Below are 27,036 nucleotides of genomic sequence, written 5' to 3' on the forward strand. Positions count from 1 at the left end.
ATACTTGTAAAGAGATGAAACCTGCTGACTAAAGCCATATACATCATGAGAGCAAACAAACAACCGAACGCTCTGGTATTGTAATACAGTGTCTTCCCTTTTTTCTGCATAAATATACAAAATATACATTTCCAGTTTCTTTTGAGATTCCTTTTAAATGGATAACCCATACTCAAAAATTAAACTAATTTTAGTTGTATGTCGAGAGTCAATAGGAAATTGCATAGATACAAAACAGCCTCAACGACAAGTCCAGCTTTTAGTTCTGATGCCTCTTCATGTGGAGAGCCAGGTGATCGGAGCGGGAGAAGCTGCGATTGCAGACAGCGCACTGGAAGGGCTTTGCCCCCGTGTGCTTCCTGTAGTGGCGCGTTAATTCATCCGAGCGAGCGAATCTCCAGTCGCAGCCTTCCCACGTGCACTTGTACGGCTTCTCACCTGAAACAGAGCACAGAGAAATGAGACTGTCAGCTGTCACTCTTCGGGAGAAAACTGATGTGGTATCACATTGAATGGCACTGCTGTTCCATTTAAAGAAGAAAGAAACGACAAAACAGGAGCTGACGTTTCCCAGTTATTCACAGTTCTATTCAGTATGCCCCAGATTAACAGCCTCTTTGTTTTTTCAGGAAATTTTGCTCTTGAATCTGTGATTTGATACCTCAGTAAAACGTAAGAAACTTTCAAACATACGAATGGGAGACAGCTACAGTACAGAAATGCACAGAGGTAAAAAAACTGCATGAGACGGAAATACGCTCCCTTACACTCATCTCAATGTGAGAGGGAGTAGTAAAAAAAAGCAGTCTCGCGTGACAATCCAGCCTAGTTTCTAACTTATGCTTGCACCTTTTAAAAACGGGTAAATTAAGTTATACAGAGCTTTTTTTTAAGAGGTCTGAAATGGGAAGGAAGATTTCTATAAAGATTCTTTGTAGTGTGCAGATCTGTTCAAGAGCTTCTGATGTGTGAAGAAAGGGGCGCAGTGTGTTACAAACACAAGGGGGATAGTATTTTCTAAAATGTCAGGGGCAATAAAAACTTGTGGTGTTCTGGTTTGGGCTAGCTATATATAGGAGAAAGCACCTAAAAGATCAAAACACCCATTTTCAGAATTGAATGTCTACAATCAGGTGCTTAAATAGCCATATTTTAGAGGTGGCAAGTGCTTGCTGTCTCCATCAGTCTATACTGACGGAGGAGGAGCACGGCGTCTCTGAAACTTGCTGTATTACAGCAGCAATGAATATAACTTTGAAGTATCCAGCTAGTCTTGAATACACCAGCCCAAGCACCCAAAATGTTTGCATTCATCCATTTCAGAACTATAAATGGGGTATTTTAAGTATGCCTATGATTTATAGATTTGTTTGTTGAAATGGGAGAAACATGAAGCCACAAAGCCAAGATGACTTCTGCGTGAAACCAGAACTTTATGCATGTACATACACCTGCTCAGGAGCTGGTATGGACGTGATCTCATCATACAAGCAAGCTTCGTATTAATAAAGAGGCTAAGACTACCTATTTATAGGCTATTGGTTGACATTGGTTGACAAAAACACCTTTCAGCTGGGAGAGTCGATCGCTATCTATAGCCTTTATATTAACGTGACCCATTTGGCAAAAAGAGGAAGAAAACCGAGTTTATCAAAGCACTCGGCAGTAGTTTCATCTGGAGCAGAATCAGACCAACGCTGAGCTTTCCAAAAAGTCCTTTCCAACACATCTTACAGATCTTCTCCCTCTCCATTGGCCTCAGACCTTTACCCTCACAGTCTCAATCCTGCAGCGCTGTGGAGTGACTCCTACTTTTCCCTGTTTTACCGTCACACGAGCACGCGGAAGAAGGACAGAAGCCAGTATCCTGCAATCAGACTGTTCTGCACCATTTATGCAGAGAACACCATTTGAGAAACTCAAAAACTTTACTTCAGAGATGCTTATTTATCATGCAGATGAAATTATGAAACTGGTTTTGTCTGGGAGTTTCTACTGCTTCTTCTGATCAACTAACTAGTAACTTTCCGTCTACTACTAAGAGCAGAATCAGCCCTTTGCTCACAATGGGGTCATGACTTCATGTTGGCAGCACAGTCACAACCAGAACCAGACCTCTACAAGCAAAACTAACAACCCGGCCAAACAACCACCTCTTTGCATAAACGGTGACCGGGATTTATTGAAATCACAGTGGAAACATATCATCCCTTAAGAAAAACAAACTTAGAGACTGGCATCACCTGTCACAGAGTTCAAAATTATTTGGTGGATGGCAAATCAGAACACAAATTATTACAGATTTCTATCATAGTTGAATTTACTCTGCCTGATGGTGGTTGAAGACTGGAATGATCTACTATATAGGACTCTTTTTTGCCTCATGCAACATATACTATAGGTTAAAACACAGATTTCATTCAAACCCAGTGCGTAAAGCCAGTTGAGATAACACATTTGGTCTTCACAGCAGAATGACAGGAAAGGTCTCTATTCGGTGAAGGATCTTTTGCAGTATATACATCATCTTTAATGTATTTAAACTGGGTTATTAATGCAGTCTATGAAAGCCTGCATTGTGGATCCACAGGCATAGCACTAGAGAGACCTTCCGTGAACGCTTTGTGTTAAAACACACATGCACACATGGGAGGTTGCACAAAAGCATTACTCCTGCATTCGAAGCACCTTATCGTAAAGCCAGTGTATTTCTTTCTTCTTCTCCTTTCCCCTCTTCCCCCATATTAGCTTCAAACTCTTCTTTAAAAACCTTCACTTAAAACTGTCATATTATACTTGATGCTAAACTCCCAGTCTTGCGATCATCCCACTCTAACTGCCCAGAGAGAGCATATATATATGATCAGGCCGCTATATACTCCAAACACTTGCTTAGCTATTTTGTAGAACTACATGGGGAATGAGAAATGGTAAAGAGGTCGGGGAAATAGCACTTGTTGAACAAAAGCCTGGGAGTATGCAGACCGAACCAGACCAGAATGGGGACTAGGAGATTAAAATCACAGTTTCCAAACTTGGCGTCGAGGAGGTATGTGAAACTTCGCCATGTGTCACACTACACTGTACTGGAAAAGCAGTCTCAAAGTTGTCCAGCGTAGGTGGTACCTGACCCCATCTGAGCCCAAACAAAACTGCTGCCCGCCGTTAAAACTTTTTCTAACCTGCGAGCAGCACCAGCAGGTGATACGAACCCTGGCACACGAACCGCCAGCAGTCGGGGCAGGGGTGAACCCTGTGCCTTCCTGGGCGCCACAGCTTCCAAGTGAATGCTGAATCCAATGGCCAGACCCCCACCAAAGTCCAGGGGACCCAGCTTCCCAGAGACACTATCTAGAAGCTTACCCCCCTGTCATGGTCACTTCACTGCCTCCCACAGCCACGAATCCCTCCCAGGCCACGGCATGGCTCCGGGGAGAAGCTAGGCAGTGCCATGCAGAACAGCAGCGCTCCTCCTTGCCGGCCGACTTCTGCAGACCTGAGCTAAACCGAGCAGCGCTCAGGGGATGCGCAGAGGGGAACGAGCTGGTGCCTTACACAGATTGTTTTAACAGTGTTACTTTTATGTACTGGAAATTAAAGCCAGAACGCTGCTTTTAACCCCTGCTTTGGCCAACAGTGAGAACTGGAAAATGTATTTTTAGCGCCAATGTAGAGGCCCGGATTATTTTGAATAAATCCTAGGGGTAAAATACTGAATATCTATGTTTGTAATGCTAGTTTCCGTTGGAAAGTTCTATTTAAGAACTGAATCAATTTCAAATGTTTTCGTTTTGGGCAAGGAGGAAGGGGGGCAAGAAAAAGAAGGTGGAGATTATTTTCACTCCTTTAAAGAAAGCAGAAGAACAACTAGCTGGTAGTATTTTCTCTCTCTCAACCTATACACATGGTTTTTGTCATTTAGCAGAAGTAAGAATTTGATTTAAGTTCCTGCGGCAAGGGAAAAAGAGCCTCACGTTACATATTTTCTAAAGTGATCCTACTTCTTTGCTATGCTGACTTTAAAGCACTGAGAAATCCGGGGTTGAAGATTTATTTTTAAAAAAAAGCAGGTATACACAACAAGGGACACGGAACCCTTTATCCACTGTTTTCATTGGCTACATAGTAATGTAAGATTTGTTTACTTCAATGATTGTGCGAAATACAGTAGCTGTAAAGTTTCAGAAATATTTGGTTTTCCTCCAGCAATTTAGGGCTTCTATAGGGTGTTAAACCAAGAATGCCACTGGTCATCAAATACGAAGGCAGTACAGCTCGGTTACTGGAACACGATCGTGGTATCAAACAGATATTTCACTGTAAAAGCAAGAAAACAGCTAACTCCTCCACTTCAGGGGAGCTTCCACGGGATTTGTTAGAATGTCAACACTGTTCAACTAAAACACCATGGAGGAAGCTGGTACCGATCTCCAGCCAAATAGCACACTCCAACCCTTTCTTCCCAAGCCAGAAATATTATACACAGCACTTCTGGGAAACAGAACTGCTTTCCTTTAAATTATACTTCAACAGGATAGGGATTTCATAAGTTTAATTGGATTTCTGCATAACCTCCTTCCAGTATCACTGATTTAAAATATTTTGGTAGGCTTATACATCACAAAATACATTTTTAAGTTCTTGAGCTGTTAATATGTATCCATTCTCCAGTTTAAAAAAAATACATTTGTGGAGCATGAGAAACAGACTTGTACTTGAGCACAGAAATTTTAAGCCCTGATGTTTAGTTTGGAAGCTCTTTTACAGAAAGCACCTAGCAAGAGATAAGGGAGTTTAACCTGAAAGGAGACTATTTTGCTTGCAACGTGTCTCTGTTAAAAAAAAAATTATTTATAATGCTGTGAGATTGCAAGGATGTCAAAAAGACGTCTGGATAGCCACATATAACATGCTAACCTAATCAGCCACTTCAACAAATAAACTACCCCAAGGCAGATCCCATGGTTCGGGATCTTGCCGATACCACAAGAGAATGCTCTGGACACTGAGGCACACCGCGTTAGCTCTTCTCCCTTTAATTTATCTTCTTGGGATATAGTTGTTTCAAAATACACTGATTGCTTTCCTAACATTAATTCTAGCCACTGGCAGTGACCGTCACGGCCATGCTTATTTGGGTAAGGTACAGTGCCACCAGTGGGGGGGTGACGCTCATTTTGAAGACACCCTCTATCTTCAACACGTAGCCTCTGTTCAAGAAAATGTTTCTGTTTAGAATTCTGTTTGGAAAAAATGAGTCACTGAAAACCTCCATTAGTGATTAATTTCCCCATTAACAAGAAAATAAGCTTCCTTACTTCACCAAAGAGTTGTGTGACTTCATTTCTGCAATTCACTGCTAGGATGGCTTTCTTATATACAAAGCTGCAAACAGCAAGAGCTGGATTTTCAAACCTAAAGTTAGGTAACTCTATTGGTATGCAGAAATCCAAATACAGGTATTACACCAGCCAACGCCTGCAACTTCTCTTATTTCCTATCAGACATTTCCGTCAGAGCGGTGAGTTTGCAGCTTCCTTGAGGAAGAAAAAGCAGTATGCTTTTCAAAGACAACAAAAAGACAACACCTGATTACAGCTCGTAAGGGTATAAAAGTATAAAGGCACCCCTCTGCCATTCTTTCCATCATTTTAATATTACTTGTATTTATTATGGAGTTATTTCCAGTGGCAAGTGTTCAGCCTTAAAAACACTGGTGGTAGGCAAAGCAGAAGTTTCTGCACCATAATTGCAGCAGTTACATACAAAACCTATATTATGGCTAGTTTTAAAACAGGTTATTACGAAGATTTATGTTGTCTCAAAGTTCTCTGGTGCGTTTGTTTTCAAATTTTTCACATCTTGACATCAGTTGTCTTAGCTTCCCTGACGTGTTATAGCCTCAAATTTTTAGAAAAAATACGAAAAAATGAAATGTTTTTCCTCTATTTTAGTTTGCCTGAAATAGCTTTCCTCTAGTTCATAGCATCACGGTTTTAAACTCTGGTCTCTTGCAGGCCGACTGGAACTGAAAGTAGTTGCTTGGGTGTGTGTCTGCACTCATTCAAAAGAAGTTTTTAGTTCCCAAAGTTTACCTAAAATTAGACCTTCCTTCTGCCATTGACTAAGTGCTGTAGCCATTGTTAAAAGCAGCTTGTTGGTTGGGTTTTTGCCCTTAAGACAGGTGTTTTTTTTAGAGAAAGAGCAGAAAGCTGAAATTTCAAAATAAAAAAATCCCTCAGGTGTTTAGAAGCTCTTCAGTGCACTGAAATTCTCGGTTGTCCGATGGAGAGGGATCAGAGGGCTGACGGCACGCAAGGTACGTCCAGCTTATTTTGTGAGTGCCAAAATAAATTTAGTCCTTGAAACATCCAGCCCACCAGTGACATGAATGCATAACATATGCTGCACATTTTTAAATGTGATGAAGCCTCTGCCTAGTATAGTAATGGCTAGAGGGTGACCATTAAGTACTACTTTACAACGGAACAGCATTTTAAGGAATCCTGTTACAGAGGGCTGTTGTGCTTCATAAGTCCGGTCACTGATAAATCAAGCAGTGTTTGATCTCTTTCTTACAAAAGCACGAACAGGAAAAAAAGAAAACTGACTGGTAAGCAAAGAGGACAGTCAAAAGAGCTGTGCATCATTCACTTTCTGACTATAGAGGCGCAGAAGGCATTATCTTCTCAGAGCTCCCACCAGTGCTTGAAGCACTCTTATTTTGCTAAGTGTTGTCTTAGGCAGTTCAAGGATTACTGGAGAATCTTGACTGGCCTGTGCAATGGTTTATTTTCTTTCTGGCATAACATTCTGTCTTAACAGAGGTGGTCTCTCTTCAAGGAGATATGCAAACAAAGAGGAAAGGAATTTTTTTTTAAGTAGGTTTATAAGAAATCCATGCCATCTGGGGTGCATGGCTGCGTCCTGCGCTGAAGAACACATTTCCTCATCTATGCTTGTGGTGCAAGAACAGCTCTTTAGCTCTCACAGCAGTAACACTGGCTCTTGTTCAGTCAGATAAGAGGTGCTCTTAAAATGGAATTTATTAAACATGTACTGTAGACTTCCAGATTTCCATCTACTGTATGCACACACACATAAAAAAAAAATTGAAAGCAATACATTAAAGCTATTTTAACTCAAAGCAAAGCACTGTACACTTGCCAAAATCAAAGGTTTTAATATGTCCTTAATCAGAGTTGTTAGAGATCACTGAATATAAATAATGCAGCCTGACAGGACAGGAATGCTGCTACCAAGATACTCAGACTAAACTAGGACATTACTTAAATGTTTCTAATCTTTCACCAATGGGAGGTGCAGGTCATCTAACAAACAACAAACAACACACTACCCTGGAACCAGGAGTCAATCGTCCCAGTCAAGCTCAGAAATTAATTACAATAAGGAATGTCTAATCAAATAATGGAAAGTTTTAATCACCAGCAATTGCTGTGAATCTTGGGACTGTATTAGCTTATGTAGGGCGGTCTCAAAATGAACTATATTTAAAGCCGGTCTCTTAGGTCAACAGTTTCCTTATCAGGAATCAAATATCCTGGAACTGAAGTTTAATCCTCTCAGGGAGCAATTGACAGAAACAACAGTTTTTTTAAGCTTTCATGCTTAGAGGGACTTTCTAGGCTTTTAATCAAAAAGAAAATATTAGGCTTTTCTTTTCAGTATCTAAAATCTAACAGGAGTACCCCTCACCTGATACCTTGGAATTTAATTCCTGCTTCATAAAAACTGCACGCTAGACGCTGATGTAAATGACCAGTAATATTTAATTAAAATTTGGGTTTATGTTGCTAAGATTTCACCCATTTTGAGCAACACATTCAAACATGTCTCATTTAGGTTATGACTACAGATAAAGAACCGGATCAATTAATCCCAAGGTCTGCGATCATTCACAAAGTGTTTGAAAAAAAATGCATTATTTTCCCTTAAACTGTGGTTTGCACAGGAAAATAATGTACTTCCATTTCTCACACAGGCATCTAATGGACTTAGCAGAATTCATAAATAAAAGATACCAACATATTCTCCAGCAGTGTCTAGCAACACTGCACTTTAATGCACTTTGTCAACAGTTTTATTTAACTCTCCTCCATTTTTCCTTATTGTCTCTATCAATGACGGCATTTACTGACACCTCCTTAAAGTATAATCTGTGCAACTGACTCATCTAACAGGTTAAAGAAGCAGAATTTGCACAGAAATATTACTTAATAGCTATTTTCATGATGCAAAGATTTTTTCCAGGATGAGGTTTGCTACGTACACAGAACGCTGCAACCACGAGCAAGGCAGTCTTTTGGGGCCTCTGTTCCCCACTTGTACACCACGAGTGAAATCCCTCACCCGAGTCTCAGGGTGATTTGAGTCAATACATGTTTTTGCAAGGTGCTTTTTTTTCAGCAGGAGTCCGACTACCACTCGTCTTCCCTTCTGAACAACGGGCATCCTGAATTCCCAGGCAGTTCTATATGGTATCACCTTTAACAAGCATCCACATACAGCTACGGTAAACTCGGAGCGCCAAGTCCTCTGGACTGCTGAAGTCTATTGCACACAACTGGTTCTAATTCTCATGTACCATCAGAGCCTAATTGTGGATCTATTGAGTTAGAGATCTAAATTAAAATAAAACATTTAACACCTTGAGGAACCACACAAGTCAGCAGCTGTCCCATGCCTATATAAACATTTGAAATAACTAGGGACGGTGGAAGTATTTTGAGTGCATCTCATTTAGAGAAATGCCATTTCTCTTGAGTTATCTCGGCTTCCACTTCCCATCACCAAATACAAACTAGATCTATAGATAGAGATGAAATAGTTCTGCAGTTAATGCTAGAAACTATTAATGGCAAGCCCACCATGTGACCAGAGACCATGCCTGTACAAAGACTCTGTATACGGAAAACCAACATGCAGCTGGAAAATGTCCTCAATGTGCGTGCCCTGATGTGTTCAAAACAATGACAGATTTTCCTCTTAAAACCATACACAATTCTGAAGTGTGCAGCTGTTCACAGAAATAATTAAAAAAACCCCACCCTGGAGCCAGCAGCTCTTCTGCAGCATTACAGGTAGGGTACAGGTAGGGTATTCCAGGTGCCTGCATATCAAAGGCTCAACTTCCAAAGCCCAAATTTTTAACATATAAAGAAATCTAACAGGATAAGTTATAGGACCGCTGTTTCTAAAGGATCACTTGAGATACGTGTATATACTCAGATGCCTGAAAAGGAACCGAAGGTTTATCTACAACACAAAAGTAATTGCTTTTCACTGACATTTGGCACGTTTTCGAAGTTAGACACACAGCTGTGTTGCCAGAGCCTTAAGGTGGTTTTACTGCTGGACAGCCCGCAATAAATGCATAACCCCCTTCCCCATTACGTACCGCAGTTGCACAATGCCAGTTATGAAACAAAACTTGGTCCACGACTAACAGGTAAAATTATTTTAAAAGACAATCCCTGCTTCAAAAGGTCAAAAAATCCAATCTGTTTTGAGAGATGTTCCAACAGCTACTTTAGCATACAGAATACAATTTTACCTGTTTCAGGAATAACTAATATCAAGTTAAGATACCATACTGAAGTGTATTAAGGCATTAAAATGTACCAGACATCTGCTCCAGAACTGCATGGAGATGGATACAAAATGTCCTGTATCTTTGCAGCACTCAAATATTTGTTCATGTTCAATTTTGGGGTTACCAGTTTACCAACAACTAAAATTTACTTCATAATTTACAAACACTGAAACATTACCTAGAGAAAGAAAAACGGGTGCCTGCTTCAGCGACTGGTACAAATACATTAACCTGGCTTATCTCTTTACGTGAATACTGGATTCCTAATCAACAGCAAAAGTCCAGTGTAATTACATTAAATAGAGTAACTATACCAGCTTATACCACCTGACTTGGTGTAAGGTAAACACCTAAGAAGAAACGTAAGAGATTTTCCTCTTGCCCATTTCCTATAGTTTTCTTTAAATCTAATTTATAAAGTCTGACAGTGTGTTCATGTCTGAATTGGAAAAAAGACTAGAGCTTACATTCCACCTATCAAAAAACAACATTTCCCTTAGGTTTGTTCTCAAAAAACGTCTACTAAACCCAGTGCAAACCTTTCAGAAGAGAAAGGCTGCTAAATAAATACTGTGAAAAGGCTGAGATTTTCCAATACAAAAGGAAAACCATAAGGTCTGTCTTGATTTTTAATGGCAGACAAACTTTGCTGCAGGCTCTTTTATTTTAAGATGACAGATTGCTGAGAAGGGCGGGGACTGGTTGGGATGAGAAAGAGACTGCAGCCAATTTTAAAAGGTATTGTTAAGAAACTAAGAATAAGGAGAAAACAACTTCAGTGGTCCATGATTACTAAAGAACGGGTTTAGCCAGATAAACAGGTCTGCTATCCCTGAAGGGATTTGAAAGAATATCACACACAACTTTATTAAAATGGATTACGTGACACTTGCTTTAGACTTTGAAGGTAAAAGCTTCACAAGAGTCCTTTTTATAAAAAAAAATTAAAAAAAAAAAAAATCAAAGCTCAATAGCGCTGTATGAATTCATAGTTCTGGGGGATGGGGTGCATAGAGACACACACCCAAATTTAGCCCTCGGCATCAAGCCCTTCTCTTTGGAGATCAATAGTGAGATTCCCCCGCGCTCCTGGAGGAGCTGTGCAACTTCACAGGTTTCCCTGAGTTTGCGCCCATTTACTTTAACATTCAGTAAATCAATTTACGATGCTAGGTAATACACATTTCAACTGTATGTTAAGGCAGAGATCAGAATCAGTGCTGGAAATCTTCAAGTATTAAGTGAATATTCAAGAGAGTTAAACTAATCCAAACTCTGAAATAATGCAGGTAACAGGATACAGACTCACATTCTTGCATGTAATGCACGCTTCAGACAGTTTATCCCTTCATTCACCTCCCCAGAAGACCCTTTGTATTACAGACCTGCTTAAGTTCACTAGATTTTTATCTAAAGCAACATTCTTGTTTCCATGAATACATCAGCTCCTCTGACCTTTGCACATTTATCCACATTTCTAAGGTCAAATATCTATAGGTAAAAAAGTGAAGGCGACAATAAACATTAGTGACCCTACGCAATATATATTAGCGATGTTGTATGTATTTCTTATGCACACAAGTATTAACTTTATAAACCCTAGTCATTACTACTCAAGATACAAAAAAGATATAAACTGATTTTAAAAAGGAAAAGTGTACGTTTCAAATTATGACTATGTAATTTTCATTTTTAGATTAAAGCTTTGCTTTTATCTCTCTTCCTAGTATCGTATAATAGCAAGTGAGATATTTAAAACTGGTATTTAGTTGCTGGCTAAAGTGCGTAAGTGGAAATCGCACACTCTTAAACTTACAGATTATTTATTAAAGAGCAATGGGATTATACTCTCTGACATGACTCAGGTTTATAGCCTCATGAAAATATTCCTTTCTTACTAAGCTTGCTGGCAATGAGTGATTATATGTATCAAAAATATTTTTAACAGTGTTCTTGTTTAGTCTATTACTAATGCAAAGCAATAATCTTTGTACAGTTGCTTTTAATTTTTTACTGCAACTGCAACATAGGTAACGCTTTCTTTTATCAAAACAAAATTTCCATAGTAACATTTAGCCTGGAGATACTCAATTTCTTTACGATAATCCAATGATCCATTCAAAATAGCTGCTGAATAAAAGGCCCTGTTTCCATAGAGATAGTGAAACATTTTGTTAGATCATAGCTCATGTTAAGTTTTGTTTTGACTTTTGGTTTAAACTTAGGTGAAACCCAATTACTTGAATGGCACAGCCGCAGCACTGACAGCCTGCTTCAATAAGCGAGTTGCTTGAACTGTGACTCGTGTTTTGCTCTGAATCGAGGTCCACGCCTAAAAGAGCCGGGGTTCCTACTCAGTTTTAAAAACAGGACTCGCAGCCCTCTCATTTGATTTCTTTACAAAATCAGTCATGTGCTTTTCACTGATTTAGCACGACCAACTCTGTTTTAAGATCCCAGCAATGAACTATCCTAAATAGTTTCAGGTGTGCTGTTGGGGAGCTATGTTTTTCTCCCCCTGCCTCCCTCTCTCCTCCTTCCCCCTGCCTCAGCAGGTGAACGCTTAGGAAGAGCATCTAGGGCGGTTCCACCTCCCAACCGCTGTCCTCTGCGCCCGTGGCTCCTGCGCCCGTGCACAAGCAACACTCTGTCCCCAGCTCTGCTCCATGCCGGCCCAGGAACGGGGACTGCGCCTGTAGCTGCAGGCAGAATTTGATCGAGGTACAAAAAACAAGTGTGACACACTGACACTTTTCATTTCCGCCATTTTAATGTCTTTCACCGACAAGAAATTGAAATGTCTTTTTTTTTTTTAAATAAATATACGGAACTACTTGTCTTTAAAAAAAAAGCACACTTAATGCTAAGGACAAAGCAAATTGAGGTATCTTGGGAGTTTTCATGACGTTTCTGAAAAATTCTAAGATTAAATAATTCTAACAGGTCAAAGAGAAAGCCCAGACCAGAAAAATCTATTTAGATAAATCTTGAAAACTATAACGTTTACCATGCTTAATACAGTATTCAAGGGAAAAAAGTCCTTTTTTTAACACTTTATGGCATTTTACATTGAAAAGGAAAGTTTCCGTCTGTTTTATTCTTAGCTCTTTTGAGTTCTGTATTATAAAAGGTTTAACAAAACTACATTAAGAATAAAAGCAATTTTTCCTCTCACTGACCAAACCTTAAATTTTTCTTAACTGAAGTGCCAGCCTGAACCCACACTACTCCACAAAAAACAGGGAGAAGATGGCAGATCAAACACGCTTGCTTTCTCAGAAAATGTGTAAGCCATGAACGAACAAGAGACAGTGAGAGAGTGAGTACATACCCGTGTGAGTTCTCAGGTGCGCTTTTAAGTGAGAAGACTTTGTATAGACTTTCGTGCAGCCTAAAACAAAACAAAACAAAAAAGCAGAGAGGCATTTCAGCAGGGAGAACAGGAATGCTCCACTTTACATTTAAACTTCCTCACTCAGTGCTGGGGTACTATCTGGAAACGTTTAAGTTTACTACCTTCTGGCACCATCATCATTTAGAAGTAAAATTTGATATAGAAAGCTCCTAGGGAGATGTTGCTTTACATAGAGAAGAGAAAAACGCGTATGTTTCTGTTAGACTTACTATATGTAATGTAGTACAGACCAATAGCTGCTACAATCTATGTACAATAACACCTGCTACATAAATTAAAAACTCAGAGGGGGACTTTATTTTTTAAAAATTTCCTGGAGCATTTGCTCAAGCCAGACTCGGTGTCATCGTTACCCAGGGCTCAACATACTTTTCCATTGAGCATTTATCATGCTGCACACCACACGCATGATACACCGCTGAGAGTTATGTTGGTAAAAGGGGAGATCAACCACTAGCAGCAATTTCTGTCTGCACTCAGATGGGCGTGAGTGTCTTGTATCTAGGATCATGTACTATGTGGAGGCACAGTTTATAGTCAAGTTCCTCTTCCTCTTCAGTGTAGGAGAAGGAGAGGGTGGAAGGGAATCCATCTATGGACAGTTTTCAGAGGTAGCTTCAATGGATTTATGCGGGCAGCTGAATCCCCTGTTCCTAGCAAGTTTTGTAACATGGTGAAATGAGCTCATGCATTTAAGAGAGTAACAAATGACATGAAGAAAAGGTTGTAAGTTATTTAAAGAATGTGAAAGTGTGACATACAAAGTAGGACAATAAAGAAGAGAAATTCTTCTTGAACAAGAAATGATTTGGTTCTCCCTAGGTGTAGGCTACAGCTAAAGAAAACCACTTATACCTCGTCCACAATTATTTACAATTTTTTTATTGCAAGAGCTGGGATTTTCTGGCATGGACCGCTTACCGGGATAGTCACAGTAGTGGATACGTCGTTTCTCCAAATCTGGGTTACTTCTCCTGTTGTATCTGACTGGTTGGATATTCTGGGGGGTTATGGGCAGAGTTGCTGGTAAATTCGGATTGTGAATTGCGAGCTTGGAAGCTATAGTTGCGGCATACGATGGAGGAGGGGTTAAATTCTGTAGCATCTCTGCTTGTCTGTCTGGACTTCCAGGCTCTGAGCTTGGGGGCGAAGGAGGGAAGTAAGTGGCCTGCTGCTGCAGAAACTGGTTTGGCATGGTGTAGGTGCAGGGGGGGATGCCCTGGAACTGTTTCATCGCAGTCTGTGGAACAGCCGAGGAGAGCGTGTTAAGGCCCGCCATGGCTGACGGCATGGAGGCATTGTTAAGGGAGTCCATCACGGCTGCCTGAGTAGTAGTGTTGGGCATATCTAAATCCGGTGAGCTCAAGAGCTGATACAACTGGCCTTGCTGGGGCGTGACGGAAAGATGAACGTCTGGAGTAGGAAGCTCCTGCTTGATGAAAATGTTGTTCACATCGGGAGTTTGGTGGGAGCTGAAGATGCTGGTAAATTCGGGGAGGGCCTGAGTGGGGGCAGGGGCAGGGGCAGTAGTTTCGCTCTGGTGACTGAAGATGGTGACCGGCTCTGTCTTGATGTGGGTTACACAGGGTCGCTGAGATTTGTACAGGCCAGTTCTCAGGTGGCTAATGTCAGGGAGGAAGACGTTCATGTTGATGCTGTAAGGCAACCCTTCGCTGTCAGTGAAAAACTGGTCTACAACCGAGGCACTGTCTCTTCTGTATTTCTTATGTTCGGGGATGACGGGAACGGGTGGGAGCTGAGGTGCCAGGTATTTCTCCATTTCACATCTTGTCTACGAAAACAAAACATACCATAATACACATGATTTGTTACCAACTAAAAAAGATGACGGCATGCAAGTCGCGTGAGGCTTTCCAAATAAAAGGCAATACTGTTCAGCCAGCCGCAAGCTACCTACGAAGGAAGTTATAAACATTCACACTAATGAAAACCTGTCTTTTATAATCGGCGCGCTAATCAACATCATCAAGGACAAGGAGATAAAGTCATGGCACAAATCGTTCACGCAGAACAAGCATTAAGGTTGATCTGATGTTTCAGCATAGGACAAACTTTTCATCTTTTATGCCTAAAAGACAGTGCGAGGCGCAGAAATGACAGGGGTTGTGCCTAATCTGCAGATCTCCTGCTCTGGAATTCACTGCTGGAGCAGGGTAACTGCCTATCTGTTTCACCCGCTTCTCTTTGAAATGCTAACTCTAAAAGCCACATCCTCAGCTGGCTATTTGAATGCTAACACTTCAAATAATGTTTATATATATATATTCTATACTTCTAGGATTTTTCATTCTTAAAAGAAAGGTATTTGATTAGAAATATGACACCAAAGTGTAAAGTTATAAATAATATCGAATAAAAAGAAGACGAGTTGACTGCACCAGAGTACCCCTTGTGTAAAGAGTCTCCGGGACTACACTTAAAAAAAAAAAAAATCTATGCAGTGTATAATTGGCTAATAGCGTGATAAACATGTCCCTATCCATGCCGCGGTCCTAGGAGAGCTCTTTAATTACTGGGAAATCATTCTCTTAGCGTAGTGGTGCGAGGGAATCCGTGGGTGGCTGGAGCCCGATACATTACTGGTACAGTCATCGGCAAAACATTTATCACGCACTCTCCAGTGGGCAAATGCTACATTCCCCCCTGCCCTGTCAAGGCTGCGCTCATACCAGACCCGTTTAGCGCCCCGCAAGAGAAAGCAGCTGACAAACAGCAACTCTGCCCGAAAGTGGATTTTAGGACCTTTCTTCAAAGACCCCCGGTAAACACCACAAACAAACAGAGCCGCCTTCCCGTCCCTTTGATCTGGATCTGCCCCGACATGCCAGGCTACTTTTTCCAGCTCTTGTTTACGAGCCGAGGGCAGCTCGCTTTGAAGACGGGAGTTAGTTGTTCGCTGGGGAAGACACCACCGAAACGCAGCGCCCGACAGACCGCTGCCCGGCACCGGGGGCTCCCCGGCACCCCCCGTCCCACCCCCGACCCCGGGGGCTGGGGCCGCGGGCGGCCCCCACGCAGGGGGAGGCCGGTGCCTCACAGGGGCTCCCGCCGCGGCCCACCGGGCGCTGGGAGCCGCCTCTCAAGCGAACACCGTCCGCGGGCTGAAGCCCGGCTGCGGTCGGCGCCTCCCGCTTTTAGCTCCTCCAGCTGTTTGCGTGTGGATCCGCTCCCAAACCGCCTCCTGGGACAGGCAGAAAGCCCCGGGAAGTCCCCCCTCGCCCGGTGTGTCGTGTCTCCCCCCCCGCCACCGAACATGACTCCCTGCGTGGGCGAGGAGGACAGGCGGCCGCTCTAATTCTGCCGCCGGGCAAGTGCAAAGGCAGCAGCTGGAGCTTTCAACACACCCGCGGGGGCAGCCCTGCTCCCCCCCCCTCCGCCCCGGGACGGCCCGTCAGCCGCCGCCGGAGCCCGCGCCCCGCCTCAGCCCCGGCCGCCTCAGCCGCACCCCGGGCCGCCTCACCGCGCTCCGCCGGCGGGAAGGCGGGAGCCCCGGCACCCTCCCCGCTCGGCGGCCCTCCGCACAGGCGGGCTGGGCGGCGGGGTGGGGCGGGGGCCACTCGCCCTCACACACGCACACGCTGCCGCCGCCGCCTCAGCCCCGCACCTCGGGGTCCGCAGCCCGGCCCCACCCAGTCCCGCCCGCAAGCCCCTCAGCGGCCGCTCCCGCCGCGGGAGAGGGGCGATGGCCGGTGGGCTGTGAGGGGGGTGGCCGCCGCCTACCTGTACCATCTCCTCCGCCGGCAGGGTCGCGCCGCCGCCCCCGCCGCCGCCCCCCGGGTGCTGCTGCTGAGGCGGCGGCGGCGGCTGCTGCTGCTTCAGGTCCTCCCCGGGGAAGATCGCTGCCTCCCTGGCCCCCAGCACGGGCTTGAGCTGCGCGAACACCGGCTCCTCGGGCTGCTGCACGGGACCCAGGCGGGCGCTCATGGTCAGCACCCTGGTGGCCATGAGGCAGGCTGGCGGCGGGTGCGGCGCGGACGGGCTGCCCGCCCCGGCGCAGGGGGACTGGCCCGCGGGCGGCTCCGGGCGGGCGGCGGCTACTCGTGCGCTCACTCCCCAGGAGCCCCAGCCCGAGAGCGCATCCACTCCGGTGTTGTCGGTACCTCCGCCTGTACCTGGCCACGGGTATCTACCCGGTGACACACGCCCGCCTCTATTTCACCCTACTCCACCCCCGGCCCCCCCTACACCCCACCCAGCCCGGGGAAGGGGGCCGGCCCTGCGGGCTGCCCTGCCTACTGGGAGCGCGGACGGCTCCTCCCCGCGGCGCGCCTGCCCTGCCCTGCCCCGCCGCGGCGTGCCCAGCCCAGGGGAGCGCAGCGGCGGCGGCGGCGCGGGGTGGCCCCGGCCCCGGCCCCGGCCCCGGCCCCGGCCCCGGCCCCGGCCCCGGCCCCGGCCCCGGTGGGGCGGTAACGCCGGCGTCGCGCTGCCGGCCCAGCACCCCGGGGAGAGGTGCCCGGCGGAGGGTCCGGTGGCTGCAGGCCTGCCGCCCTGTGCGGGCAGGGGCTGTGTGCGGGCAGGGGCGCCCGGCGCGGTGCTCGCAGCGAGGTGGAAGAGGGTTTTCAACAAGTGCGGCGGTCTGCCGAGGCCCCTCTCGTGCTTTAGTATTATTTATAGTCTTTTAAAGAAGCGCTGCTAATGTAGGCATTTTAAAATAACCGTCTCCCCTGCCTTTCATCTTCAAAAGGGTTTTAAAGGCAGTCATTCAAATTTATTATTTTTTGTCCCGAAGGCAACTCGTACTCGAAACCCGCCGCTAATAAATTTCAGCTCTGCAGTGTACATCTCCACCATACGCTGTGAAAATGCTGTTACAGAAATAGCTCGGAGGAGAAGGAAGAAAGGGAGAGGAAAAGAGAGAGCGACAATTGCCTCTTCTCTCTTTCTTTCCCCCCCTCTCGGATGAGGCAAGTTTCTATTTACTTGTTTTGAGGTGTGGTTTCCACGCAAAGCATAGCTCACCGTCCTGCGTCTACGGGGAAATAAGCTCCTGTATGTTTCACTGAAGGAGGAGAAAAAGGAGGGACGCTGTCCTTCCGTGCAACACCAAAGGGCTCACGTTATATGGGAAAAGTACAGCATGTAGTGGAGCCTTGGAAGAAAACCAAACTTTCCACCTTTCTCCTGGCCCTGCCAGCCCTGCGCTCCCGGTTTGCAGGGAGAGAAGCTGTGAACCCATGGAAATGTTGGCAACCTGCCCTCCCCGCATTTATCCTCTATCATTTACAGACAAGGCTCTTTTTTTAAATGTAAAAAAGCATTTTTCTGGTCAGCCTGGCACTCCTCCCCTTTGCCTGCCAGTTCACGGTGAGTAGGATGCCTCAGAGCCTGCATGCAGAAAGCTAATTACAGAACCAGGAAAGAGTTCAGCATAACATTTCTTTACACAAACTGTTTAGCAATATGTAGCCGCTTGATGCTTGTTATTACTAACATAGATCCGGCTACTCCTGTCAGCGTAGCATTAAAGTCTGGAGGCTAATGCAGGCTAATTTCTATCCAACACTAACACGTATTCAGACTCATACAATATGCGATTTCAGTGTCTTTTTCCAAAGACTCATTGCTGGCATTTCTTTCCCTATTCTAGCCCAGAAACAGGTGTTTTAACAAACAGACTTTAAAATCATGTTTTGTTTTTGTATGAATGCCCTTCACATAACCCTAGTTTAGGGTTATGCTTCAAACTATGTTTTTTTAACGCCCTTCACGTACCCTATCTCAACCCAGTTAGGCTTTGAACTACATTTTTGACCCTCTGAAATGACATAAACTGGTCTGTAACAGCTTTAAAAATGCAAAACTATGCATACTGCACTATGCTATCCGGAGCTTAATGCGGCTGTAATTCTCCTAGATCAGGCACAATGCAGGGCTAGGCAGCATCTGATGTAGCGCATATACTAGTAACTTTCAGACATTTATGTAAATTGTATGGCTGTAGTAACTGAAATGTTTCTGAGACTTGCATACTTTAATTATATGTTTTACCTCCATCTGATTAAAAGAATGATAAACAGATAATTTCAAAATTGTTTTTTTGTTTTGCTTTGTTTTATATATGCCCTTTATAAAGGGCCTGCTCTGGCAAACGCTTTGGCAGGTTAATTAAAACGGTATCACTGAGTAAAGCTCTGTGTATACTTAAATATTTTCAGAAGCAGCTCTGAATGTGTTTTAATTTTTTTAAAAAGGATATAATTAGGTTTGAACTGCAGGTAAACAAATCCAATCCCATCGCCATGTTTTTGTGCTAATGATGGGCCCGATCCTACAGTCTTTTGTTAAGCAACAGTCAATGGAAGATTACTAAAGAGTATATAATTTTTAAAGGGTAATTTTTTTTCTTTTAGCATTTCTACTGTCACTAACAATTAAACAGGCAAGTCAGATCAACTCTTGTTCCTGCTCAGGTTCGCTGTTTATCTGACCTACACAGTGCTGCACTGTTTAGCTTCTAGATAGTCTAAATCAATGCTTAGATTCAGACAAAAAAATTATTTGCTAACCTGTTTTAAGAATTTCCATTGTTATTAGATTTTATACTTCTTTGAACAAATAATTTTTATTTACCAATTTAAAGTCAGTAATAAGCTGCCAACTAAGATCATCTCCTAAATTAAATTGAAACGAGAGTGTGTTCAGAATTAATAATCAGAAAAAAATACAAGCTTACAGCTTGGAACATTTTGGAATGTTTCTGTTTCTTCACTGATTTTGCAGACAGAGTTAGAAGTGAGTTTACACCTTAACAGACAAATTTGCAGCAGAAAACCAAGTAAGCTCTTTTAAACCCAGCACTGTTCTGTTTGTGTAAGTAAGACGTTCGGCAGAAGCGTTCAGGAGTTACGGTAAGCGATCGTTCCTCTGCAACACAGTTCCCAGAGCATCTTATAAAAATGACAACTCAAGGTCTTAAGTTACTGTCCCGCAGAGCAAAAAGGAGAAATAAAACATTGAATGGTAAGCACCTAGAGCTGGATATGTGACGGGCGCCTTCCAGCGTCTCTGGTCACTGATGAGAGAAGCTCAACGCTCTGCGCTTGAAAGAGCATTACCAGGTTCAGTGAAAAGGGGTTAAACTTTCTGAAACTATGTAAATGCTGCAGGTTCTGAGCGGGCAAGGATCCAGGCTTTCTGAATGAATGTAGACTCAATTACTTTGAACTCTCTTGTTCTGTGCATTCCTCTTCGCTTAGTAGTGCTATACCCATTAGGGGAGACAGGAGAAAACAAGAACAAATGTCAAGTCCCAGGCGGTCGGGAGCTTGGCAGCGGTGGAGCACGGCACTGCCTTGTGGGAGAGGGGTTGGGAGCAAGGGAGTTCAGGATGGCGGGAGGGGGGACGGGATGGATGGAGACGGGCTCCCTGCTTTGCAAACTCATCGGCTTCACCAGACGTACCCCTTATGGAAGGTACTTGTGTTGCACTGTCGTGGTGGGGAGGAGAAGGGCCGGAGTTGAAGGGGACCTGCACGTGCATTGTTTGGAGGGGTAGGGAAGGTGTGGAAAGACGTGGACAAGTTGTTTCATAACGATGAGGTGGGGGAAACCTGAGGACCACAGCTGAACTGAGCCAGACTTGACGCCATAGGTCTGATAATAATTTCAGGAGCTTTTAGCACGTTCAGAGGCCTGTTCTGAGTCAGCAAATACCCACCTCATTTTTTCATGTAAACTTACTAGAGAAGTGGAAATAAATTTTCTTCTTGCAAAATCAGTAGCCGTCTGTACTTTTGGCCACCCATTAGACTCCATCTCCCCAAGGGAAGAAATGGTTTCTCTTCTTACTTTTGACTTTCAAAAGAGAGCCAGTACGATCCTTTTACCTAAAAAAAGTAATTATTTTTCTCATTCTAACTTTCCACTGAAAACAGGATTGCATTAGCCACGAGGTACCATCTTAACTCATGACAGGTTTTTAAATGCCACTCACGCTATATAATACAGCACCACCACAACGAGGAATGTAGCAGGGTGACTTTCTGTTAAAGTGAATGTGGAAAATCATGAAACGATAGTCTATTGCTGTGTACCTTTATCTGTTGCCATTTCAGGATTAGCTTACAGAGGTGTTCCCTTTGCTTACACAAAGGCAAGCCTGGTTCCCATTTTCCATTTCACTTTACCGAAAATTGTGTGATAGACCCTATGGAGAAAAGGATACTCTTCCTGAAATAACAAATGGCACTCCCTAATTAATTCAGCCTGGCGTTTTGAGTAAAAATACACTTCATCTTGACTTCTTTCCCCTCTTGACATTTCAATACTCATCCAGTTCCACCTTTTAGCTCTGGCGTGCAAGGTCATACAGTCAGGAAAATACCTCTGGTACCCCTTGGACAAGGCTTTGTTGTGAAGCATGTACAGAAAGTGAGTTTTCATTTTGCCAACCCCCCTGTATGCCCTAGGACAGCTGTGTAAAAACTTCCCGTTCCCAGCAGAGTCCCTCAGGATTTCTTTGCTGCGCTGCCGGGAGTGAAGAGCATACCTTCCTGAACCAGCTTGGCATTTCTTGTCACTGGAATTGAATTGGCACGTCATGTCAGGTAGAAACCTCCTTAATAGAGTGACTCCAGCATCAGAGACCTGGATTTGACAGTTTTTTAGAAAATAAATATATAAAAATAGCGAAACGACCAATTCCTCTATTCTTCAGGCCAAGGGAGAGTCACCATTGCAAAGCTTGGTATAGACTTTCTATTTATAAAATGAGTGGTGTACGCAAGCTTCTCTTTTGCACAGTTAAAAATGAAGCAAAACTTTTAAAGTTATGTTTGAAGTTTGCTAAGATTAGTAAAAGCACTCAGATGCAGTTGTACTTGTGGTTTGTTTTTATCCTTTAGCTAAACATATTTTTCTTCCACTGTAAGATGAGTAAGTTAGAATAGCAATGGAGGTTTGTGACAACTAGATGAAGGTATGTAAACTCACCCACAAATAACCTTTGAAAAAAAATTTTGCAGCAACAGGTAAAGATCCTACCATGTCTGCATTTTCTGTGTTTTGACCTGAGTCAGTCTGCACTGTATAAAGCCTAATTACAGATTAATTATATAAATCTGCCTATGCAGAGATCTGTTCAAGTATTTTCCCTCAAGTTTAACTTGAGCATGTGTGTAGACACTTGCATGCATCAGTCTGATTTGCTATTTATCAAGGCCAGTGCTGACTTGGCGGAACAGATGCTTCAAGATGGAAACTTCAACTGCTCATTACTTGAATTCTTGGATTAAGAATCATCAACCTGTCTGGAGGAAACAAGACATCTTACTCAGTAGCTGAACCCAATCTTTACTCGGATTTTAAGGAGTCTTAATAACTTTAGGTAGCAGCCTCGTATTTCTTGGTTCCAGGTACATTTCAAATATTTTCAGCCCACCTGAGAAGAAGAAGTACAGAAAAATCTTTTATTGTTTCCAGTCCCAATTTTTTACCTCTATAGGTTAACATATATCTGAACTGGACGCTGTTTATTACAACAGGCCTTTTTGAGAACAACAGGTCACTGACTCAGCTTTAAGAGACGAGTGTTTCCTGTATTTTCATCCGTTGTCATAGAGCTCCTCGGCTCTGACTTGTTGCATGGTAGGGCCAGAAACTCCAACAGCGTGCTCCTTAAGCATGTCATTTAATTATTTATGTACTATTAGCACAGATGGAAATCTGTACATGGGGTAGTTACGCAAGATTAATTAAAATGCGTACTTAGAAAATAACATTCATGATTTTTGGAAAGGTGGTTTACCTGTCACTTGGAAGTTTGGTGGGAGCCACCACCACTCTTTTCTTCCGCCTCCCCCGTGCAACATGGAGGCTGCCCGCTTTATGAAAGCAAATGCTGTTGGCAACACTTGTTAGCAATGGGTGGTCCTACGCTGATCTTTAACTGCTTGAATATATGAGACAAACCCACATTCTTTACTACTAAAGAAGGCATTTTTGGCTCCAGAGTGTTTATGCTGAAAATTAGTTAACAAATGCTAACTGTAAAACTGCCATACTTGCATGTTTTGGCTGGAATCTCTGATTAGAGAAATAATGTAGAGTGACTTGGGTTTTGTGAAATACTGGTCTGCCAGCTGGGAGATGGAGCCTTTACAGGGTCGGACGTGGCAGAGGGGATGGTCTGGCTGGACAAGCTAGGCAGACATTAAAGCAATGACATGCTACTTGTTTAACAATCTCTAGGAGCATAATGAGGCAGGGCAGCGAATACTCATTTGGAACTAAATCCTGATGTTGAGAGCAAAAATAATTAAGGGATGTGGTCAGAAAAAATTCCTTCGCCTCTTATGCTGAGTTCTTTCAAGCAGGGGAAGAAAGGATAAGCTCCTTAATCAACTGCCTGTAACGTGCAGAAAGAAGATCCTGGGGACTTCAGAGCATAATATCTGCAGGGTACAGTGTGCTGCTTACTGCGATACTGGGAGCGCTGCAGAGACCCTGACAGACCACTTCGGCTATCCAGAGAAGCTAATGGTCCTGTGTGGCTCTGTTCCCTGTGGTACCTGAATTGCCTTATTCAGAGCAAGGGTAGGAACCTGAATTTCAGTGTGTCACGTAGCTATACCCTTAGTGGTGAAGCAGGAGAGCTCATGCTATTAGCACTAATGTCTTCACAATTTCTAAAATTGAGCGGTAGTCTCTGTACTCAAACAATCTCGCATCCAGAGTAGGAGAATTCTGCACGAGCCAAGTTTATAATCATCAGATCTGATAACTGGTCAAAAAAAGGGAAACTTTTGGTGGACATCCCAAAATGATTATTTAATCATATTGTCTGTAATCAGCAGAAAGGACTGAAACAAAAAGATATCGACTTGGTGATTTAAAAGGGCTAATTTGACAAAGCTGAAATAAATAGTAGGCTTAAGTAGTGACCAGTGAATAATTAGGCAGAGTCTGAGTGAGGTGAGTATGGTCCTCAAAGTGTACAATCCCACAGAAGCTAGTCAAAACAAAACACCCCTTTCTCAAAAGAACAACCTCTTTCCTTCTGCCTCTTTAGAGGGCATTTTGTAAAGCAGTTATAATTATAGATACTCAACAGCTGGGAAAAGAACTAGTAACAGCAAATATAACTTTGATGGCAGTGATTATGGAAAAATAATATGGAGGAAGAAAGATGCCTAAGAAGTCAATGACCCGCACTGAAAAGAACATCTAAAAAAAGTCCATGAAATGTATTAAGAACTCTAACAATTGTCTGGTTTTCGATAAAAGATGTAGAACTGTTGATAAGCAAGGAGAAAAAACATGCTAAATATTCCAGTGCTGTATTTGGGAAAAGAGTAGGTAATGTATTTGTGTCATATGATAATGACAAAATATTTTCCATTTCAACAGTAATTCAAGAGCATATTAAAACAGCTACTATTAATGGTCTTAGATGAGTATGTCTGGATAACTTCACACCAAGAATTTTAAAAGAGCTGGTCAGTGAGCTTTCAGGATTAATATTCAGTAATTGTTAGAATATTAGACATGTTCCAGAAGACTGTTAAGAAAGCTAGAGTTATAAGCAACACTTAAAAGAAAATGTAACTTAAATGATGCAGGTAATTATAAATTTGCATTGTGACATTAATTTGAGCAGCTTAGTGTTAATAGTCAATGTAGGGATTTATTAAAATAGAAAGATAATATAATTTATGCCACTCAGTATATGCTTATGAAAAACAAGACCTTGTTGAACTAACTTTCGGTAAACTTGGTCACAAAAGATAACAGAGTTTATGCAAAACACATTTTTGTAAAGCATATCACTTGATTCAACTCAGTATTTTTGACTAAAATTCCTAATTGACAAGTCTGAACTTTTTTCAAATAGAGTATTACTGGGTTGATGTATAAGGTCTTATGGGGATTGCTTTTTAACAACAAGCTATTTACTTTTCTTAAAGAAAACATAATAATTGATCAATTTTACTGAGGAGATTAAGCATGGGGGAGAAATAAATAATGAAGGTGGGAAATTTGCCTACTGAATCAACAAACAAAGCCCTAGATTCCTTGGTATGTTGGATACTTCGAAACTATTCATCTTCCAATATAGACATCTATGAAGACATGAACAGGTTCTGGGCTTAATAATGGCTGGTTAGCTCAAGGTGATTCCTCAGGTGGCGAAGAAGGATGTAAATCTTAGACGCCTAAACAGGTGAACCTCATGTAGAGCTGTTACAGCGTAACTGGCACCAGCAAGGGTGTTCTACTGAAATGCTCAATCTTTCTCAGCATCCACAGTTCAAGAGGGGGTGAAATCCACTCTCTCACACTTAGCCTTTGAGCCTGCACCCACTTACAGTGTCTACTGAAGTAATCCGTGTATAGCCAACGGAGAGGGGCAGGCCTCCGGGTGGAGGCAGACGCTACTTCCCTCTGAAGGCCTTAATTCTGTGTTAACCGTGCAGTAAACTAAGGTGGTCATTTTAGGAATGCAGTCTTCCGTCTTTCTGACTTGTGGCCCCCTTTTTTTTTCGTTGAAAATAAAAAAGCTTGTGTAATGAATTTAAAATTGTTCCCGATAAGCTTGATTTTCTTAGTTACCTCTTGAGGAGTCCTAGTAGTTCATGAGCACAAGCTCACAGACTGATAGCTGTTTAGAAGGACCTTTTGCCGTATGCCCTTAAAACTTACGTGCAATATAGATGCCTAAATAGAGGAAAAACTGTGAGAATGGATTCTTTGAGCTATCATCAGATAAAGATCTACCAGGGTTGGAGGTTGAATGGCTGGAGTTAAACCTAGACAATCTCAATCCTGATCAGTCTCCCAAAGTGAGGTTCTTGAGCATTATTGTTTACGTTCCGATGGATCTTTTTTGTTAGTATTTGAGAATCACTCTGAAGCAGCTTACAGAGCATTAATGGCATGCGCACCATAGCTTAGGAATTCCTGATTTAAGTAAACTGGTGATGTGTTTTTATTGCTTCATTTTTGCTGTTGCGCATCCCAATTCCATGATCTGTTCAGAGAAGCCACCTCAGCTCAACGGAGCACAAAGAGTTAGGTAGTATCTCCTGTCTATCTAAACAGTATGCCCCTGAGGAGAAAAAAAACAGCAGGAAGGAACTAGCCCTTCTGCTATCAGAAACGGCTGCAGCAGCAGTGAAAAGAGGATTTTCAGTCAGTCAGAGGATCTTAAAATTACGACAGGGTTCTTCTTGCTTAATGATAAGGGTAATAACTCAGATGACCATTACATTTTTCAACATATCCTGGTAGCCTGATTGACATTTTTTGAAAAAAAGAAGTTTAGGAACGAGCAAGTAATTTCAAAAACTGTCAATAGCAAGTACTGATTTTCCATGCATCTGCCTCAAGATTAAATGAGGTTTGACCTCCACTGAAGACACATTAAACAGCTTTCAATAGTGAGCTGAATAACTGGATGTCACTTGTCAGGAAGGGTAACAGGAAAGTAGAGATTACAAAAACCTACCTCAGGCTGCCGTAGAAGGGCGAGTCAGGCGTTTGAAAGGTGCTTCCCATGAAAGCTGCTGAAGGTGTAATTGATTTTTCATCCCAATCACACCATAGAAGAGGAATAGCATTTTGTGATGAGAATGTTTAAAATCCTGATCTTAGTCAAAACTCCAGGAGTCAGAGAATGTATTTGGACTCACCAGTGAAGCTAAAAACTCGCCAGAACATCTGCTGCATTTAGTGGCCATCATAAGGTCCTAGCTGACTGATAAGAAAGATGAATGAACCAAACACTACCAACCTCAGAGACCAGTCCTCCAACTACGAGAAACGTGATCAGCCTTGATAAAATGTGGCTGCACACAAGTCCTATCTCCTGTTCACTTGGGGGCTTACAGAGTTGGTGACAATATTCATCTTGCTGGATGGGGAAATTTCTGTATTTCTAATCGTGTACTGTACTGAAAAGGCACAGCTGCATCCCCCCTCATGGTTTCTATTTGCCTCATGGTGAACTCCTCCCATCAAGGAAGCAACTGCCTCCAGACAGTTTGTCTAG

General features: G+C 43.0%; 1 protein-coding gene across 1 annotated transcript; it reads right to left on the reverse strand.

Annotated features, from left to right (window-relative positions):
- Positions 1 to 259: 259 nt before the first annotated feature.
- KLF5 (KLF transcription factor 5) lies at positions 260 to 16,994 on the reverse strand. Its single transcript, XM_075139769.1, has 4 exons — positions 16,770 to 16,994; positions 13,950 to 14,820; positions 12,945 to 13,004; positions 260 to 438 (listed from the first exon to the last, which is right to left on the reverse strand). Exons 1-4 carry the CDS (start codon positions 16,992 to 16,994, stop codon positions 260 to 262), a joined length of 1,335 nt encoding a protein of 444 aa, XP_074995870.1.
- Positions 16,995 to 27,036: the final 10,042 nt, after the last annotated feature.

This window comes from Calonectris borealis, chromosome 1 (assembly GCF_964195595.1).
Source record: "Calonectris borealis chromosome 1, bCalBor7.hap1.2, whole genome shotgun sequence".
Lineage (NCBI taxonomy): Eukaryota > Metazoa > Chordata > Aves > Procellariiformes > Procellariidae > Calonectris > Calonectris borealis.

Excerpts from the sequence above, each read along its gene's own strand:
- KLF5 (XM_075139769.1), bottom strand. The coding sequence starts at position 16,994 with ATGGCCACCAGGGTGCTGACCATGAGCGCCCGCCTGGGTCCCGTGCAG. Across the intron at positions 13,005-13,949 it reads CCACTACTGTGACTATCCCG|GCTGCACGAAAGTCTATACA; the intron begins GTAAGCGGTCCA and ends GTTTTGTTTTAG. Across the intron at positions 439-12,944 it reads GCACCTGAGAACTCACACGG|GTGAGAAGCCGTACAAGTGC; the intron begins GTATGTACTCAC and ends GCTCTGTTTCAG.